This window comes from Poecilia reticulata, chromosome 11 (assembly GCF_904066995.2).
Source record: "Poecilia reticulata chromosome 11, P_reticulata-male-v2, whole genome shotgun sequence".
Classification (NCBI taxonomy): Eukaryota; Metazoa; Chordata; class Actinopteri; order Cyprinodontiformes; family Poeciliidae; genus Poecilia; species Poecilia reticulata.
This window is the reverse complement of record NC_088840.1, coordinates 18243472-18262140: the sequence shown is the minus strand read 5'-3', so window position 1 is coordinate 18262140 and position 18669 is coordinate 18243472. Positions and strand designations below refer to the sequence as shown.

Below are 18669 nucleotides of genomic sequence, written 5' to 3'. Positions count from 1 at the left end.
ATGCTATTTAACCATAAGTGATGCAGGGATGTTTCCTATTTGTTGAGTTTGTATGTTCTGAAGAAGACTTTATGTGGCAGTCTTGGCAAATATTTGAGGTGACTCTCTGCGTTGCTATTGCATGCTGTCAACTTTTTAAAAGTGCCTGCAACACTTTCCTTCCTGGTGGGGGAGAGTACTTTGGCATTAATCTATTTCTGTTCATCTGGAACTGAAGATAAAGTGTCTTTCCTGTAAATCTGCTGGCCCACATCATCTTATCCGTCTGTGTTGGTTTAAAGAGCTGGTACGATCACTACCTGCAGTGGAACCAGAGCGACCACCCTGGCGTGAAAAACCTTCGCTTCACCACAGATCAGATCTGGACTCCAGATATTCTGCTCTACAACAGGTAACACACCTGAACACAGTAAACACCTCCGACACAGTGATGCACACCAGTAGGTGGTGACACTTGTCTCCCCTGTCCTCCTCCCTCAGTGCAGATGATGACTTCGACTCCACCTTTAAGACCAACATTCTGGTAAACTCCAGCGGCTTTGCAAAGTATCTCCCTCCAGGTTGGATTCTCGTTCTGCATTCTTATTTCTTTTTCCTAAAATTATTAATTACAAAAGCTACAACGCAAAAACAAAAGCCAAAACAAAAAGGTTTAGCTATGCTAAGGCCTAAATTATGTTAAAATGGAATTTATGCTAAAGCGGAACCGTTGCTCCCGAATTTGTGCTAAACCGGAAGTTATACTGAAGCCGTTTTTGCTAAAATATAATTTTTGCTAAAGGGGAAGTTATGCCGAAAATAAGTTATGCTAAAACGTAATTTATGCTATAACAAGATTTGTGCCAAAGCGGAATTTATGCTAAAAGTGATTTTTTTTGCTAAAACAGAATTTATGCTGAAACGGACGCTATGATAAGCATGCTAGCATAACTTCCGTTTTAGCATAGCTTCTGTTGTGGCTTTTGCTGTTGTGTTGTGACTTTTGCTGTGTTGTTTTATTTCGGTTTTTGCATTTTGTTGACTCTTGTGGGCCACTGTATGTTACTATAACCATTTCATAAAAAAAAAAAAAAGCTGTTGGGGCGAATACAATGCACATATTTCACACCCGAATGTATGCTTTTATTGTGAAGGGGATAAGGTGAGGTGTGAAGACCTTTATGGTGCAGACACCAACGGTTGTCCTTCATTCCATTTTTGGTTTTGGTTGGAAGACATTGAGAATAAATCAAGACTCAAATTACTTTTTCATCCTTTTCTGCTGACTTCCACACTGTATTATTTTTTTCTTCTACTTCACAATTGTACACTGCTTTGCGGTGGTCTGTCATAAATAAATGCAATGATGTTCGTGGTAACAACGTGAGAAAATGTGGAAAAGGTGAAGTCCTATGAATACTTTTCCAATTTTCTATTTTATATATAAAGTAAATTGTTTAAGTCCCCATTTTCATCATGCCTGTCTGACACCTCATTTCCCGGAGGTGCAGCAGCTCATTCTGCACTCTCTGCATGCCCTCTTGTTTACACATTTGACATGAATATTTCATTGATAGAAAAACAACATTTGTGAGTATAAACTGCCTACAGCGCTCACTTCCTTCTCCTTATTTCTAAACCTTACGACAGACTCTCCTGCACTCCTGTGAAGGTGACGACTCCCTCGGGGTTTCATGGGTCTTTGCTTTGTATTTTCTCAGGCCCTCCCAGATTAAAAGAGCCTTAGAGTGAATCCCATTGTGCAGCTGGGAGTTAGAGCTTCAATTACCCACTACAGTAAAAGTCATGGACAGCATTCAGCTCATGGACCAGATTTATTGAATCATTGCTGCTGAGCCAATGTATGTCTCCTCTTTGCTGAGGTTTAGTTCAGATTCAGTAAAGGGAGAGTTTAAAGAAAAAACTCAGGTGTGGAAAGTAAGTGGAGAGGTTTTTGATGGCCTGACCAACAATATAAATTTACTTGTAGCTGCTACTGAGGGTCTTATTGACAGTAAATAAAATACTACAGGTATGCCAAATCTAGTTAAATAGCTTATAAATGTGGATAAAACTTATAAAAATAAATTAATCTTTCATTGCAGTAGCATTATCTCATATTACATTAGAGCGAATTTGTTCAGTGGAGTAAAACAAGCCATGTTGCTTTAGTGAAATCACTAGTGTAAAATTACTATTGTATGTGTTTTTTATTTAGTTTTTTAAGTGATTTTGAGTTTCTGTGACTTTCTGTTTTCTTTATCTGATCAAAAAACGTGACACAAGGTCTGCTTCTTGTAGCCACTGGCTATCAGGCTGGACGAGGGCTCGTATTTATCTTGCTCCCACGCGCTGTGAGCTGGATGATAAGAGAGATAAAAAATAAAAATAAAAAATCTTCAAAGCTCACTATTTGAACCTTACTTCAAAGCGTGAAGTCTGTCTTAGGTATTAGTCTTTTTTGGATGCTGTCTACATGCAGAGCTTTTCTATCCTTCCACCTCGTAAACGTGTGGAGTTTGCTGAAAAGTACCAAGACTTTAAGTATAAATAGTCATTCCCTATAAGTTAGAGATTTTTTTCCCCCTAATGACTAGATTTATTCATTATATTTTTCTAAATATTTTAAGGTTTTTGCCACAACATAACAGGCTGCCAGTAATGAGATCGGCGCGTTCCTAAAACAAAATATAAGCAGATAATCAGATTTTCCCTGCATGCCAGCTTGTGACTGCTTTGCTCTGATTAATGACATTTCAGACAACAGGTGCAGCAAGTTTCAGCTCTTATCTCCACTTTGTCGCATTTACAATAAGGCAATTGTATTTCAAGGCCATGTAATACCTCCAATGCAAGTGATTTCTGCTGTATTTTTAGAGCCGCCTTTTCTGTGTGACAGTGACAAAAGAAAAACCCAGGAGCCTTGAGAAATTTTTGAGAGAGGTTGAAGAAAAAACAGAGATGAAGGAGAAGCAGAAAACTGAAGAGACCAGTTGCTTTTATGTCTTGTATGGGCTTTGTTTTAGGTTCATATGACTAATATGTAATTGCGTCCTCATAAAACAAGTCCATCCATCCATCCATCCATTTTCTTCCGCTTATCCGGGGTCGGGTCGCGGGGGCAGCAGCTACAGAAGGGACGCCCAGACTTCCCTCTCCCCAGCCACTTCTTCCAGCTCCTCCGGGGAATCCCAAGGCGTTCCCAGGCCAGCCGAGAGACGTAATCCCTCCAGCGTGTCCTGGGTCTTCCCCGAGGCCTCCTCCCGGTGGGACGTGCCCGGAACACCTCACCAGGGAGGCGTCCAGGAGGCATCCTTACCAGATGCCCGAGCCACCTCAACTGGCTCCTCTCGACGTGGAGGAGCAGCGGCTCTACTCTGAGTCCCTCCCGGATGACCGAGCTTCTCACCCTATCTCTAAGGGAGAGCCCAGCCACCCTGCGGAGGAAACTCATTTCGGCCGCTTGTACCCGTGATCTCGTTCTTTCGGTCATGACCCAAAGCTCATGACCATAGATGAGGGTGGGAACGTAGATCGACCGGTAAATCGAGAGCTTCGCTTTTTGGCTCAGCTCTCTCTTCACCACGACGGACCGGTACAGCGCCCGCTTCACAGTAGACGCTGCCCCAATCCGCCTGTCGATCTCCCGTTCCCTTCTTCCCTCATTCGTGAACAAGATCCCCAGATACTTAAACTCCTCCACTTGAGGCAGGACGACCCCCCTGACCCGGAGAAGGCACTCTACCCTTTTCCGGCTCAAGACCATGGCCTCGGATTTGGAGGCACTGAGCCTCATCCCGGCCGCTTCACACTCGGCTGCGAACCGCTCCAGTGAGAGCTGCAGATCACGATCTGATGAAGCCAACAGGACCACATCATCCGCAAAAAGCAGAGATGCGATCCTAAGGCCACCAAAACGGATCCCCTCAACACCTCGGCTGCGCCTAGAAATTCTGTCCATAAAAGTAATGAACAGAATCGGTGACAAAGGGCAGCCTTGGCGGAGTCCAACTCTCACCGGAAACGAGCCCGACTTACTGCCGGCAATGCGGACCAGACTCTGACACCGGTCATACAGGGACCTGACAGCCCGTATCAAAGGGCCCGGTACCCCATACTCCCGGAGTACCCCCCACAGGGCCCCCCGAGGGACACGGTCGAACGCCTTCTCCAAGTCCACAAAACACATGTAGACTGGTTGGGCGAACTCCCATGCACCCTCCATGACCCCGCTGAGGGTGTAGAGCTGGTCCAGTGTTCCACGACCAGGACGAAAACCACACTGCTCTTCCTGAATCCGAGGTTCGACTATCCGACGGACCCTCCTCTCCAGGACCCCTGAATAGACCTTACCAGGGAGGCTTAAGAGTGTGATCCCCCTGTAATTGGAGCACACCCTCCGGTCCCCCTTTTTAAACAGGGGGACCACCACCCCAGTCTGCCAGTCCAGGGGAACTGCCCCCGATGTCCATGCGATATTGCAGAGTCGCGTTAGCCAACACAACCCCGCAACATCCAGAGCCTTAAGGAACTCCGGGCGGATCTCATCCACCCCCGGGGCCCTGCCACCGAGGAGCTTTTTGACCACCTCGGCGACCTCGTCCCCAGAGATTGGAGAGCCCAGCCCAGAGTCCCCATGCTCAGCTTCCTCAACAGAAGGCATGTTGGTGGGATTGAGGAGGTCTTCGAAGTATTCCGCCCACCGGCCCACAACGTCCCGAGTTGAGGTCAGCAGCGCACCATCCCCACTATAAACAGTGTTGGTGCTGCACTGCTTCCCCCTCCTGAGACGCCGGATGGTGGACCAGAATCGCCTCGAAGCCGTACGGAAGTCTGTCTCCATGGCCTCTCCAAACTCCTCCCACGCCCGAGTTTTTGCCTCAGCGACAACCCGAGCCGCATGCCGTTTCGCCCGCCGGTACCTATCAGCTGCTTCTGGAGTCCCACAGGCCAAAAAGGCCCGGTAGGACTCCTTCTTCAGCTTGACAGCATCCCTCACCGAAGGTGTCCACCAACGGGTTCGAGGGTTGCCGCCGCGACAGGCACCAACGACCTTGCGGCCGCAGCTCCGATAGGCCGCCTCGGCAATGGAGGTACGGAACATGGTCCACTCAGACTCAATGTCCCCCACCTCCCCCGGAACGTGTTCGAAGTTCTGCCGGAGATGAGAGTTGAAGCTCCGTCTCACAGGGGACTCCGCCAGACGTTCCCAGCAGACCCTCACTACACGTTTGGGCCTGCCAGGTCTGACCGGCTTCCTCCCCCACCACCGGAGCCAACTCGTCACCAGGTAGTGGTCAGTGGACAGCTCCGCACCTCTCTTCACCCGAGTGTCCAAGACATACGGCCGCAAATCCGATGAGACGATGACAAAGTCAATCATCGAACTGCGGCCTAGGGCGTCCTGGTGCCAAGTGCACATATGGACGCCCTTATGCCTGAACATGGTGTTCGTGATGGACAATCCATGACGAGCACAGAAGTCCAACAACAGAACACCGCTTGGGTTCAGATCGGGGGGGCCGTTCCTCCCAACCACGCCTCTCCAGGTCTCACTGTCATTGCCCACGTGAGCGTTGAAGTCTCCCAGAAGAACAAGGGAGTCCCCAGGAGGGGCACTCTCCAGTACCCCCTCTAAGGACTCCAAGAAGGGTGGGTAATCTGAACTGCCGTTCGGCCCGTAAGCACAAACAACAGTCAGAACCCGTCTCCCCACCCGTAGGCGGAGGGAGGCCACCCTCTCGTTCACCGGGGTGAACCCCAACGTACAGGCGCCCAAATGGGGGGCAACAAGTATGCCCACTCCAGCCCGGCGCCTCTCACCGTGGGCAACTCCAGAGTGGAAGTACGTCCAGCCCCTCTCAAGGAGACTGGTTCCAGAACCAGAGCCATGCGTCGAGGTGAGGCCGACTATTTCTAGCCGGAACCTCTCAGCCTCGCACACTAGCTCCGGCTCCTTCCCCACCAGAGAGGTGACGTTCCACGTCCCGAGAGCCAGCTTCTGCAGCCGAGGATCAGACCGCCAGGGTCCCCTCCCTTGGCTGCCGCCCATAGCACAATGCACCCGACCCCTTTGGCCCCTCGGACAGGTGGTGAGCCCATCGGAACTCATAAAACAAGTGTAAGATTTAATCTTTTTATTGCATAAGAAGGATAATTTACTGATCACTGTAATCAGAAAATAATTGCATTGAATGCTTAGTTGTGTACAATGATCCTTGTTGTTAAAAGCTTCATTCTTTGGAATCAGCACCGAACACATTCAATTTTAGAGTTTAATGCATTAACATCCATTTAAAGTTACTGTAAATAACCATGACATGTTATAAAAAACATTTGCCAAGTTGTAGAAGTCATTTTAATCAGATCTAGGTCATTAAAAACAAAGAATTACAAGAACAAATTCAACATTTGTGTTCTGAACATTGAGTGGTTTCTTGTGATTTCACAAAGCATTTAAAAACATTTTTAAAAGTTTTTCTGTTTTTACAGAATGGCAGCTTGCATGATGGAAATACAACAATACCTACCACTACTACGTCTTCTAATACTTGGAAGGAAATTGAATAGTAACAATTTCTTATCTTTTTTTTCCTTCTGGTTCCCAATAATGTGATTACTAAAAACAATTTCACCCCCATGAAGCAAGTGCAAGAACTCATTTTTCCAGAGCAAAAAGTGCATGACAATAATTTCATACTATAAATGAGAGATTAACCTCTGCATGCTCTCAAACTGGAAGTCAGCCTGCTAACTTCTTCTGAGAGCTGATTTGCATGTCGACAGGCTCACAATGAACTTCTCTGTGAGCTGCAAGGCTTCCATGACATTTTGTTTGTGTGTGTGTGTGTGTGTGTGTGTGTGTGTGAATGTCTTAACAGGCCTGATTAATTTTGTCCCTTAAGTACATTAAGAGCTTCAGTCTGCCAGAAAACCGCTGTGTGGATCATTGTGATTCCCAGGGATAACACCCTGGGAAGAGCGCCGTGCTGATGCATATGTGAGGGCATTTATTTTGCATGATAAAAGGGGGCAATCTCATTAGGGCAGGAACTGTAATCTAATTTTTTCAGCAGTGCTGTGAATGTTTGTATTCTGTTGATGCTCAGCTAACAGCTATGTGCCGGCAGAGCGGAGAAGAGACAATCTGACAAGCAGAGAAAAGACACAGACGCACCTTTGATGGGGGGCAGTTTGCTATCTAGTCAGCTTTCTTTTCTTCAGGCTTCTTCCTAAGTTTCAAGCTGCAAACTCTTTGGACTCCTGCTATTGGCCAGGCTGCAAAGCTTCGTCTGTCTCTGCAGGAATCTTTATGAGCACGTGCAACGTGGACGTCCGCTGGTTCCCATTCGACATCCAGAAATGCGAGTTAAAGTTTGGCTCCTGGACGTACGACGGCTGGCTGCTGGACCTCCAGATGACCGATGCTGACATCTCGGGATACATGCCCAACGGAGAGTGGGACTTAATTGGTAAGAAGGAAAAATAAAAAACATCCGGAAAAAAAAAAACCTTTACTCATGAATAATCAGAGTAAGTTTCTCTGATTGCATTCCTTTAGGTGTTCCTGGCTCCAGAAACGAGGTTTTCTACGACTGCTGCAAGGAGCCGTACCCAGACGTGACGTTCGTGATCACGATCCGCCGGCGGACGCTCTACTACGCCCTGAACCTGCTCATCCCGTGTGTGCTGCTTTCCTCCATGACCCTGCTGATCTTCGTGCTGCCGGCCGACTCTGGAGAGAAGATTTCACTGGGTGAGTGGCTCAGAGCGGGCGGACGGTGAAGCTGCTTGGTTTTACTCCGACTGCGAAACCTTAACTTCAGGAAGGTGCAAACACAGAGGCGACACATCAAAATCTAACACAAAGTAACAAAAAAAGAAATGCACATTGTAGCATCACGGCTAAATGTAGCACAATTATGTTTGAGTTCAGTTATTTGATTCACTTCATGTACATGGTTTTAAATAAATTATTTAGTAATAACCCATCACTCCTGAAAACCTTTTGCAACTAGAGTTCATGAGGTACAAACCAGGTCTTTACCCATTTGGATAAAGGGGCTTTAACATTGCAGCAATCCTTTTATTTTAATTTTTTAATCATTTATCTTGACAAAGGTTTAAGTGAGAGGTTAATTCATCAGGCTTTTACTAGCCAGTACAAATTACTGGTTTTCTTCTAGTTTTGAGGGGGGAAAAAACCCTGAAAAATGAATAAACTCGCTTGTTTAAACTTTGTTGTAGCTCAAAAATCAAACATTTTGGTAAAAAGAACTAAAGGAGCTTTATAGACAGTTTTATTTGCAGAAGGATTGTAACCTTGTCTTTAAATGAATGCCATACCAGCAGGTTTTGATTTTAACTGATTAAGACAGCTTTGTCATAACTATCTTTGCATTTCAGTGCCACGGCTAAAATGTAGCACAATTATATTTGTGTTCAGACGTTTGATTCACTTCATGTACATGTTTTTAAATAAATTATTTAATAAAAACCCATTATTCCCGAACAGCTCCACCGGGAGGAATGAAGCTGCTAAGAGAATCATTAAGGGAATTAGAAGATCGTTAGATTTGAGTAATAGCTTTAACACGGGTTACGTTGGCTTCCCATGAAGAGAAACCCGTTTATATTCCTGCAAAAAGTCTGTTTTTGTTAAACCAGAGTTGCCTTGTGAAATGTTTGGCTATTTTGGAGTTTAAGATGTCAAGTTGACCAAGACATGTTAGAATATTTTATGTAATTTTTGTTTATTCCTATTATGCCGTTATCAGAAAGTTATCAGAAAATTAATCCAGTGACGAGTCAGAACAACCACCAGGCGTGAAAATATGTTATTTTTGTCCCCAGACATCTTGCTGCCATATCTGGTTAAATACAGCCGTGTGAGTTGCTTATAATAAACACAAGACAAGCAAAAGTTTTGATTTTGTCTGATGTGCCGAGACTCGTTCTGATTAGATTGCTGCATCCTGTCAGCCTTGTCTCTTTGCGCAAGTTGATTATTAAATTAATATCTTCAAAACAAAACAGAAAACCTTGGCAACAAAAAAATAAAAAGATTTAAAAAAAATGAGTGAGATCATAAACCATCTGTAATTAATGCGAAGTGTTTGCAGCAGAATACCTGCATCATTTATTCCACAAAAGCAGCTGGATGTTTTTGTGAATAAAATCTTGAGGTCATCAAAATAATCAGCACCGCAAAAGATAAGAAGAAGAAGTTTTGGTGAAACTCATTTTTTGTGACTCAATTCTGCAGCAGGAAAAGTATCTCCAGATCTCTGACTTGAATAAAGTTTTAGTGTTTGTGAACGCAACCTTTGTCCGTTGGGTCATGACGTCAAAAACCTTCTGATTTACCCAGCGTTTATTTCATGAGTTTGTAGAATCCAGACAGTTGTAAAGTTGTTGTTGTTTTTCCACTTGGAGCTGCTGTGTTGCTGTCAAAGATGTTTATTTCAGGGAACTACTTTAGAAAATGGTTCAGTTTCCTTTCTTTTTTTTTTGCTTTTTTTTTTTTGATGAATCCACCATTTTATGTTGGCAAATTTGCAAATCCAACACCAACTCCTGGCATTAGAAGCAACTGTTATGCTTATGTTTCCAAATAAAGTCTCTGTTTTAGGTATTTTTATTAGGTTTTTTGTCTCCCATCTGTATTTAACAAAGCCCAATTTCTGGATACGTTTTTATTTTGAATGAAGGGCATTTAAAACATAAAACTACATCTACTAATTCTGAAATTTAGAGTGGAAAAATACACTAAGAGAGAAGGGTAATACTTTATTTGAAGGGCTACGGATAAGACTGAGATAATGCTACCATAAATGGTTATGACTGTTGTCATGAAGTGTCATTCGGTAATGTTAATGCCAAGTTTACAGTTTAAATGGACTTTTAATAAAAGTTTTAGTGTAACTTTGCATTAAGTGTCATTATTCACCAAATAATGCAAAGTGGATCATTTTAACTGACTTTTAATGTAACTTTTTGTCCAACTTTGCATTAAATGTGTCATTATTTACCAAATAACACTTCATAGCAAAAGTCATAAACATTCATAAAGAGTCCTTTATGTTTATAAAATTGTCATCAGTCTTATGCACACCCCTTAAATAATAAAGTGCTACGGAGGGAAACATAAACTTACTGGCCACTTTATTAGGTTTGCTTTGCGTGTGCTTGCTTAAACATCTTTTTGCACTCAGCTTCCTTATTTCCTCATGGCAAAGATTTATCAGTGATATTCCTCACTGGCATGATGACATCATGCAATTTCAGCAGCAGATTTGTTGGCTGCACATCCGTGATGTAAGTCTGTCATTTTTCCACTTCCTGAAATTGTTCTGCTGGATTGTGACCTGCTGCCTGTGGCGCCCATTAGAGTACAGCTACTATATTGTTGTATTCAATAGCTTGAGATGATTTTAATGTTTTGATATAGACCATAATCCTGTTGGAAGATAAGATAAGAAAAAAACTGGCATATTCTATACTAAAGTTAACGATTAATCAATTACTAAATTAGTTGGTGATTATTTCAGCAGTCGATTAATCCAATAAATTGTTTTAGAAAATATTAAGGCAGGCTGTGAAATTTAAACAATGCTCGGTTATTAACTGGAGCCCAAAGTAAGCCAGGTAGCTGTCCTCACATCATTATACCACCAGCAGCAGCAGGTGGTACAATGTTCTCATGTTGCTTTCACCAACTTCTCACCCTACTTTCTGAATGCCTCAGCTGATATTTTTATTTTTATTTCTTTATTTGGATTCCCATTAGCCATCGCCATGACAATGCCTGCTCTTCCTCGGGTCCGCACATTTAATATAGCATAAATGTACAATTATAACATTTAATTAAACAAGGCTCTTTTAAAATCTCTAGTATTGGTTACATTTAGGTCTAAGTCGGAGGAAGGGTGTTCCATGTTTTCATTTGTCCAGGATTCTTGGACGTTGAGACTCACAAGACTTAGCACCACTTTTCCAGTCCAGTGTTGGTAAAACGATGTGAACTGTAGCCTCCGTGTTTCAGCTGACAGGAGGGACACTCTGTGTTGTCCTCTGCTGCTGCAGCCTGTCCTCTGCTGCTGCAGCCTGTCCTCTGCTGCTGCAGCCTGTCCTCTGCTGCTGCAGCCTGTCCTCTGCTGCTGCAGCCTGTCCTCTGCTGCTGCAGCCTGTCTGCTTCAAGGTTCGATCTGTATCCCTTCAGCGAATCGTCTTCAACATGTCAACCTGCAGAAATGCATCCTTGCTGCCACGTCGTTGACTTTTATTCACTGTTTATGGCAATAAGCACTGAACAACTTATATTTACTAACTGGTATTTCTTGTAATTCTCTCATTTTTTTTTGGTGTTTGTGCGGGTTATAAATATCGATGTGTCGTTCACGAACGATTCGATTCTTTTGTCGTGAACAGTAGAATTTGAGTTTTGGTTAGCGAGAGCTGCTCTTTGTTTTTTGTTTACAACTTAGCTTCCTTATAATGTTCTGCACACACATCAAATCACATCACATGGATTATTGACACAGTTGATAGGAATGGGTGGGTCTTTTCTATATTTAATGGTGCAGAAGAGGATTTTTGTTTCTGCTAAAGCAGCTCCAGTCGATTTGTTTTCTTCCCTTATTCTTCCCTTATTTCTTCCCTTAACCACCAATTAAGGGAATTAATTGGTGGTTTTTCAAGTAAAATTAATATTATTTGAAAAAATATTAATTTTACCTAATACAGATGAATTTAAATTTTTTGTGAACTTCAAAAACTGTATTGGGGATAAATTGGCTTCTTCTTTGAAAAAGTAAATGTTCAAACACTTATCTTTTTACTGACTCTTTAAAGTGAACAGTTCCTGAAGATTCAGTTCCCTTCAAAGAGTCGTAAGTCCTTAAGTTAAAACTTCTTCGCAGTATTTTGTTGCTCCAATTGTATCTCATACTTTGATGTTTTAATCAGTGCTGGTCCAGAAATACAAAATGTCGAGCCAAGACAGACAAAAGAGGAAACTGAAGCAGTGTAACTCCAGAACAATCTGTTTCATCCAAGAGGAACGTCCTATAAACAGATCAAATCTCTGACTTCACTACCTTCAGACTGAACTTCTGAAAATAGGCTGCCTTTTAAAGTGAAACATTGTGAAATATCGCAGCGCGAAGGCACAGGAGAGGCTCAGGAGATTATCATGAGGCACAAAGGAGGCAAACTGGGAGGGGGAGAAGATGAGAGAGTAGAGGGATTACTGGATAACTACAGAGAGCGGCGGGTGTGGGAAGAAGGCAAAAAAAAAAAACAAAAGTCGAGAGAAGAATTAGAAAAAGGTGATGGAGGACAGACAAAGGAAGAAGCGAAGGACTGGCGAGACTGATTGTAATAGGATGAAAAGAAAAGAAGAAGTGCTGCAAAATTAAATTTTAATTTCACTATCACCCTCTTTTAGGATCTGACAGTCATGCCGTCCGAGCATTAAAGACTCCAGACTATTATCTTGATTTTAAAGAGCAGAAATAATGACGTGTGAGAAAGCTCCAGCTTTTTAAGAAAGCACATATCAAACACCCTCAGTTCTCAGCCGCTCCTTTGTGGTTCTCTCAACACTAATTGGCTCATTTTGTGTTTCACTGAACTTACTACCTAACAGCTACTTGGACGTCCCCTTAAACCTCAGAAAATCTGCGAGCAGCAGCCTCGTTTTCACCCGTGGCTCTCCGTCCTCTCGCTCTGTAATCTAAATGGATGATAATATATTTTTAAAAGTGCTGTTTGCCTCCAGTCTGAGTGGGAGGAATCTGGGAGGAAAGCCACGGCAGCTTTGTCAAAACATTTCCTCAACCTCAATACACGATGGATTATACAGCATTTCTCCAAAGGAGGGAGAAGAAAAGCCTCACACATGCGGCCAATTAACCTATTGATGTAATTAAGGCTAGTGAATTGATTCTGGGGAAAGGCGCAGGCACTGACTTCAAGGAAAATGCAGGACGGCCATTTCCATTTACTCTGTTACATTTACTTAAAAAATACTTTTGGGAGTATTTCTACTTTTACTTGAGTAATTTTATTATGAAGTATCGCTACTCTTACCTGAGTAAAATTTCTGGATTTTCTACCCGTTAAATGAAAAACAAACATGTTTTAACCAAAAATCCACCATAAACAGAGACACAAACCTGCAGGTTTTGTTAAAGTTTAACACGTTTTAAAGAAACTGATTTGGGAAAAAAAAATTTGTTTTTGATCTGATTGCGTTACTGTGTTTTTATGTTACAACTTATTTTGATTTTTATCTTTAAAATGCAGTTTCCACATAATTTAATATTTTGATTCATCTTATGATGTAATTTTTAAATATTAAATTATTGCTGTTTTGATGAGTTACTCAGTACTTAATTTGAACCTTTTACCAAATACTTTTTTACTGAGGACATTTTTGGTATTTTTTGCAAATAAATCAGTTAATCACATGTTAAATTGAAACGAGCTCAATCATTTTCATTTTCATTTGCATTATTTATCATTTGTATCTTTTCTCCGTTTCTTTCCACCAAAAACTGGATGACAGAAGTTTCAGTCTTTTCCTTTTGTCTCACAAAACTTTTAAGAACAATTTTGTTTGCAGAGACGACATAATCCATTTTATTTCTTGTTTTTGTTTATTTATTTTGGAGATTTGAAACATTTTCCACTTCCGGTGTCAAATGTTCATTAGAATTAAAAGTTTATTGATCTGTTATTGCATTATTGTGTCACTAATAATGCAAAATGGTCTCAAAACAACATTATCGTTTATCGCAATAACTTCTGGGACAATTTATCCATCTGGAAAATTAGTTTTTATGACCAGACTGAACTCTGGTCGCTGCTGATGGCAAAGCGACGTCAGGACTGAGCGCTCGGGGTTAAAGGAGCCTCCTTTTAACAGGAGAAAATTAAACATAAAGGAAGCATTTTTATTTCACCTAACAGCCTTAAAGCACTCATATTTCACCTCTAAACTCCGGGGTTTAATTGAATGCTCAGATTGGAGACAGTTTTGCCAGCAAAGCACTGCTTAAATTAAATCTGGACCATAAATGATGTGGAGGTGGATAAATGAAGAGCATAAGGTGTGTTTCCCAGCAGTGTGAGAAGAGTTTTTTCTGCTGTTTTGGCTGTGGAGATGCGTCCGGGTTGGGCCTGATTCACTGTCGGGGCTTTAGAGAGTCATTTACATAAATCGACCAGATCCCATCATGAGCCTTAACCGTTTATCAAAACACTGAACACACAGGGAGACCTAACCACAGTATCGACTGCCTAACAAAATGTAGCTAAACAATCTGAGTGTGTGTGTGTGTCTGCAGGTATCACCGTTCTGCTGTCGCTCACTGTTTTCATGCTGCTGGTGGCTGAGATAATGCCCGCCACGTCGGACTCCGTCCCGCTCATAGGTACGTGGAGAGCGTGTTTTCTATTTTTATGTAAATTTAAACAAAATATTCATGACGTCTAGTCAAAACATTCCTCTAAATCAGCATTTAAAGATCGTAAGTAGGAGTTTGCATCCATTTCCAGGCTTATGTGGTTTGGCAGCCTGAAAGAAAAAGACAGAAAGTCTATTTTTTTTATTCTAAAAGAAAGTCTCCATCCTCTCTATCATCCTGTTCATCATGAGTCTTGAGTCTTGTCTCTCTTTTCTATCCCACGTTTTCATCCTATGTGTCGTTTTTGTCCTTATTTCATTTTGTGAAGTAATTTCATCCAATTCATCATCCTCGCCTTGTTACATCATCCTTCTACTTCCTCTCCATGATGCCTTTTCATCCTAATTAATCTTCTGATTCTTCTGTACCGTCCTCATCATCAATCTTTATTTAACCACTCTATCCCTCTAATTTAAAAATGTAGAAATTAAAAGAAAAGTACTAGTTCCACTGGTGAAAATGCCGTGCTATAAGTGGCAATAGAGCCAGTATTTTAAAGTTAATATTAAGGAATTATTAACTTAAAACAAACTCCTATCTCGTACTGAAAAGTTAGTTTTGCAGATATTTGCACTAGAAACTAGAATAAAAATATTTCAGATTTTGTGTTTTTTTTTTCAGTGTTCTTATTCACCACTAGGTGTGGATATTTATGGTATTGTTTATTATTTATCGTGATAAATTTCTTATATTTTAGATTTATTACGGTTATCGTAATGTCAGGATTGTTAGTTTTACTATTTTCTTAACTTTTTTCAATCAAAGCATCAGTAAATATTAATAAATTTGAAAAATATGATTCATCTGATGCAAATAACACATATTTATGTGACTTTATGTGAAGAGGCTCATTACAAATTGGTGTTTTCCAAGAGCAGCATTTGTGTTTGTGTCATACAGTTACCTAAAAAGGAAGTAATAAATAATTATTATTAAATTTCACGTCCACATCGCCCAGCCCTGCATCCAACAGTTTCCATCCCATTTATCATTCTGTCATCTCTTCTCAAGATTTCACTCATTTTTGCTTCAATATGTTCAAACTTTTCCCAACCAAAGTCCACTGCAGCACCAGTACAATCAGCTTAGAGCCACATTCAATCAGTCTAACCCTTAATTACATTCAAATTTAATTTAAATAAAGCAAATCAATTCAGTACATTATCTCTCTCCCAGCGAAATCCATTTAATCTTCTCTCTCTTCTTCCTGTTTTGCTTTATTGCTTTTTGGTTTAAGTCGTCTTCTTCCCAAAATGGCCTCTCCTTTAAACCAGTAAACTAATATTGGTGCGTTCTGGTCATTTATAGCGAACCCGTTGTCCAGTTGAGCAATACGGTGATTTGCAGCTAGTCAGGTTTACAACAGAGAGCTTATTTATCGCGCCTATATGCTACTGTAAGGACATTTTATGCTGTCATAACATACAGCTACAAGGAAGCAGCGCTAAGAAAGATAACCTAAAAAAAAAAGGAAAAAAAAGCTGAATTTACACAAGCCACCTGCTCACCCTGAAATTTAAGGGGCTAAATTTATTGTGGCCACGGTGCAGAAAATTAAAGAGAGGAAATTTAACTTCAGCCAGAAACAGATGCAAATCTCGCCCTGAAGACACAACACCTTGTGTTTTAAAAGCTTCAGAAAAATCCTCAGAGTGCTGCTCTCAGCATTTTTCTTGTATAAAGACAAACTGCTCTCATCTTAATCTGTTTGATTTTGCTGACATGAACAGAGCGAGTGAGCAGGGCCGTAACGATGCCATCAAACCTCAGTTACCTTGGGGAAAAAAAAAGTAAATTTGAATTGATTCCCCTCTTGAGAATGTGAATATGTTTTAAGTATTCAATCTTTGACCTCACGTTGCTTGGAGAGAAATGAACTTTACAGAAAACTCCAGGAACATGAAGGCAAATGACTGAGATGTTAACCTTGTAGATGTTTTTCTTCTTCTCTGACTTGAAAAAGAATTATTTCACAGCTTTTTCCTCCTCCTCCTCTTCCTCCTCTTCTTCCTCCTCAGGTCAGTACTTTGCCAGCATAATGATCATCGTTGGGATGTCAGTCATTGCCACAGTTGTGGTTTTACAGTATCATCACCACGATCCAAATGGAGGGCACATGCCGAAATGGGTAAGACACTTTACAACGTACAGATCTGGGAAAAATGAAGAGCCCACTGCACTGAACCCCATTGAAAACCTCCTGGTTATTTCACCAAATATTGATCTCTGAACTCTTCCTGAGTTAAAACGTCAGTGTTGTTGTTTCTAAATGAATGTGAACTTGTTTTCTTTGCATTATTTGAGGTCTGGAAGCTCGGCATCTTTTTCCTTATTTTGACCGTTTCTCATTTTCTGATAATAAACACTAAAGTTTTGCTTGGAATTTCGGCCACATGCTGTCAGTAGTTCATAGAATAAAAGAACAATGTTCATTTTACTCAAACATATTCAAGGTTTCCCCCAGAAAACTTGTTGAGCCCGGTGGTTGGGTGCTAGGGCAGCCATTCATCCGGCAGCCTTTCGTGTTTTGGAGTTAAAAAATATTTCAAGTTGACATGAAATTTGAAAATATCACTTGATAATTACACACCTGAGCACCAACTATAAAGTCTTACAAAATGCAAACATTTTAAAAAGACTTAGATAAATAAGCAATGCTAAGCCTGGTGGGGGCACAATTAAAGCCTGGTGGCCCGCCAGGCTTATAATACACTTGGGGAAACCCTGATATACCTATAAAAAGTAAAATCAGAGAAACTGATCATTTTCAGTTGTCTTATTTATTTCCAGAGCTGCATTTTCATCATGTTTTCTCTTTTCAGCCTTCCTGTTATAGTAATCTTACTTTAGTTATTCCACTGCTCTGCCCAGCTCAGTTTTGCTTTATCCGTTCGTTAGAGCACCGTATGCTGCGATGTCAGTTTCTCTTTTTATTCGCCGACTTCATCGGCAGTGACTCATCCAGCAGTGGCAGTCTTCAGTAGCGTGTTCATCAAATGCCTCGCCGCAGACTACAACAGGAGTGCTTTTCAAAGCACTCTGGATATGTGGGTGTACTCGGTTTGACTCACTCCCTGCTTCTGTTTTTCTTACCTTCTGCTCAATGCTGAAAAAAATAAAATGCCTTTATAAAGAAAGTTAGTTCTGACATGCATAATTTATAGTGAAAATTGAAATGTGGATGGGTAGTATAAAATCCAGGCATATTTAAAAGCATGGATTCACTTTTTTCTGCTTTACCTGCAAAAAAAGGAGAACCTTCAGTTATTGATATGTGGACAAGTTTGCTGACTGCTTGTGCAAGCAGGTGCTTTATGCATTGACATATCGCAAGGACGTTCTGTTGATGAATGGCCTGTGTAGACAATGCGACGCCCAATTAGCAAACTAATTGATGAGTTTCAGATTAGGACAGTTCATAATTAGAGCGCTGCACAAAAACAACATCAGCTGACTTCCAAAGATGTTCTGCAGACACTAATTGAGCAGTCATTTGGACATTAGCTCTCATTTAGCAGCCTGACTCCCATCTGGATGCTGCTGGGTCATTCTGCCCTTTCAGGACACGCTCAGGCATTTTTCTTTTTTTTTCTTCATAAAGGATTGGAGAGGATGAGTGGAACAGAAGTTTTAAATCTGAACCAATTTGTGCCGTTTTTATCTAACGCTGTAGCTCACTGAAACGCTGCTCTACAAGCTCATAAGGGCAATAAAACAGTAATCACACAGTCTATCTCAGTGAGTTCACAGTTTGAATTTAAGGCTACATTTGAAAGTAACAGTCTCTGTTGATAATCTTTTTTTTTTTTTTCTTTGCCTCGGGCGTTCTTACCGACCAACACGTGAAACCGAGACCAAACTGCTGCAGAATGAAACAAACCACAACGCTGGAAACAGTCGGCATCTGAAATCAAGCAGGCTTTTAGAGCAGCTTCATTGGAGCTCTGAGAGCATCAAGGAGAAATGATTTTAGTGTATTTATAATACCTTATTAATTGATATTACAGTCAATTCTTCAAAAGTGTTGATTCTCTGTGAAAATGTTCACATTTTTCCTGTAAGACTATCATGATGTGGTAGCTGTAGGTGGTGAGGATGAAGCGACGGACCCAGGCGGTTGAGTAGTGATGATGATTTAATGATAGACGCAACAATCCAGGCAGCACAGATGAGCAGTGGCAAAAGCTCTGAGTCTGGTAGCAACTGGTTTATCATATGA

General features: G+C 41.4%; 2 protein-coding genes across 2 annotated transcripts in view; one reads left to right on the top strand and one right to left on the bottom strand.

The window, feature by feature from the left end:
• The window catches only part of chrna11 (cholinergic receptor, nicotinic, alpha 11), a 30220-nt gene that overhangs the window by 6694 nt on the left and 4857 nt on the right, over positions 1-18669 (top strand). Inside the window, exons 4-9 of the mRNA XM_017307556.2 lie at positions 282-391; positions 481-560; positions 7284-7451; positions 7541-7735; positions 14331-14417; positions 16469-16578. Of these exons, the coding sequence (XP_017163045.1) occupies positions 282-391; positions 481-560; positions 7284-7451; positions 7541-7735; positions 14331-14417; positions 16469-16578 (750 nt within the window). The remainder of the gene's footprint in view (positions 1-281; positions 392-480; positions 561-7283; positions 7452-7540; positions 7736-14330; positions 14418-16468; positions 16579-18669) is intronic.
• The window catches only part of snx27a (sorting nexin 27a), a 47596-nt gene continuing 36688 nt past the window's right edge, over positions 7762-18669 (bottom strand). Inside the window, exon 13 of the mRNA XM_081612433.1 lies at positions 7762-7799. Coding sequence (XP_081468559.1) covers positions 7777-7799 — 23 coding nt within the window. The 3' untranslated portion in view covers positions 7762-7776. The remainder of the gene's footprint in view (positions 7800-18669) is intronic.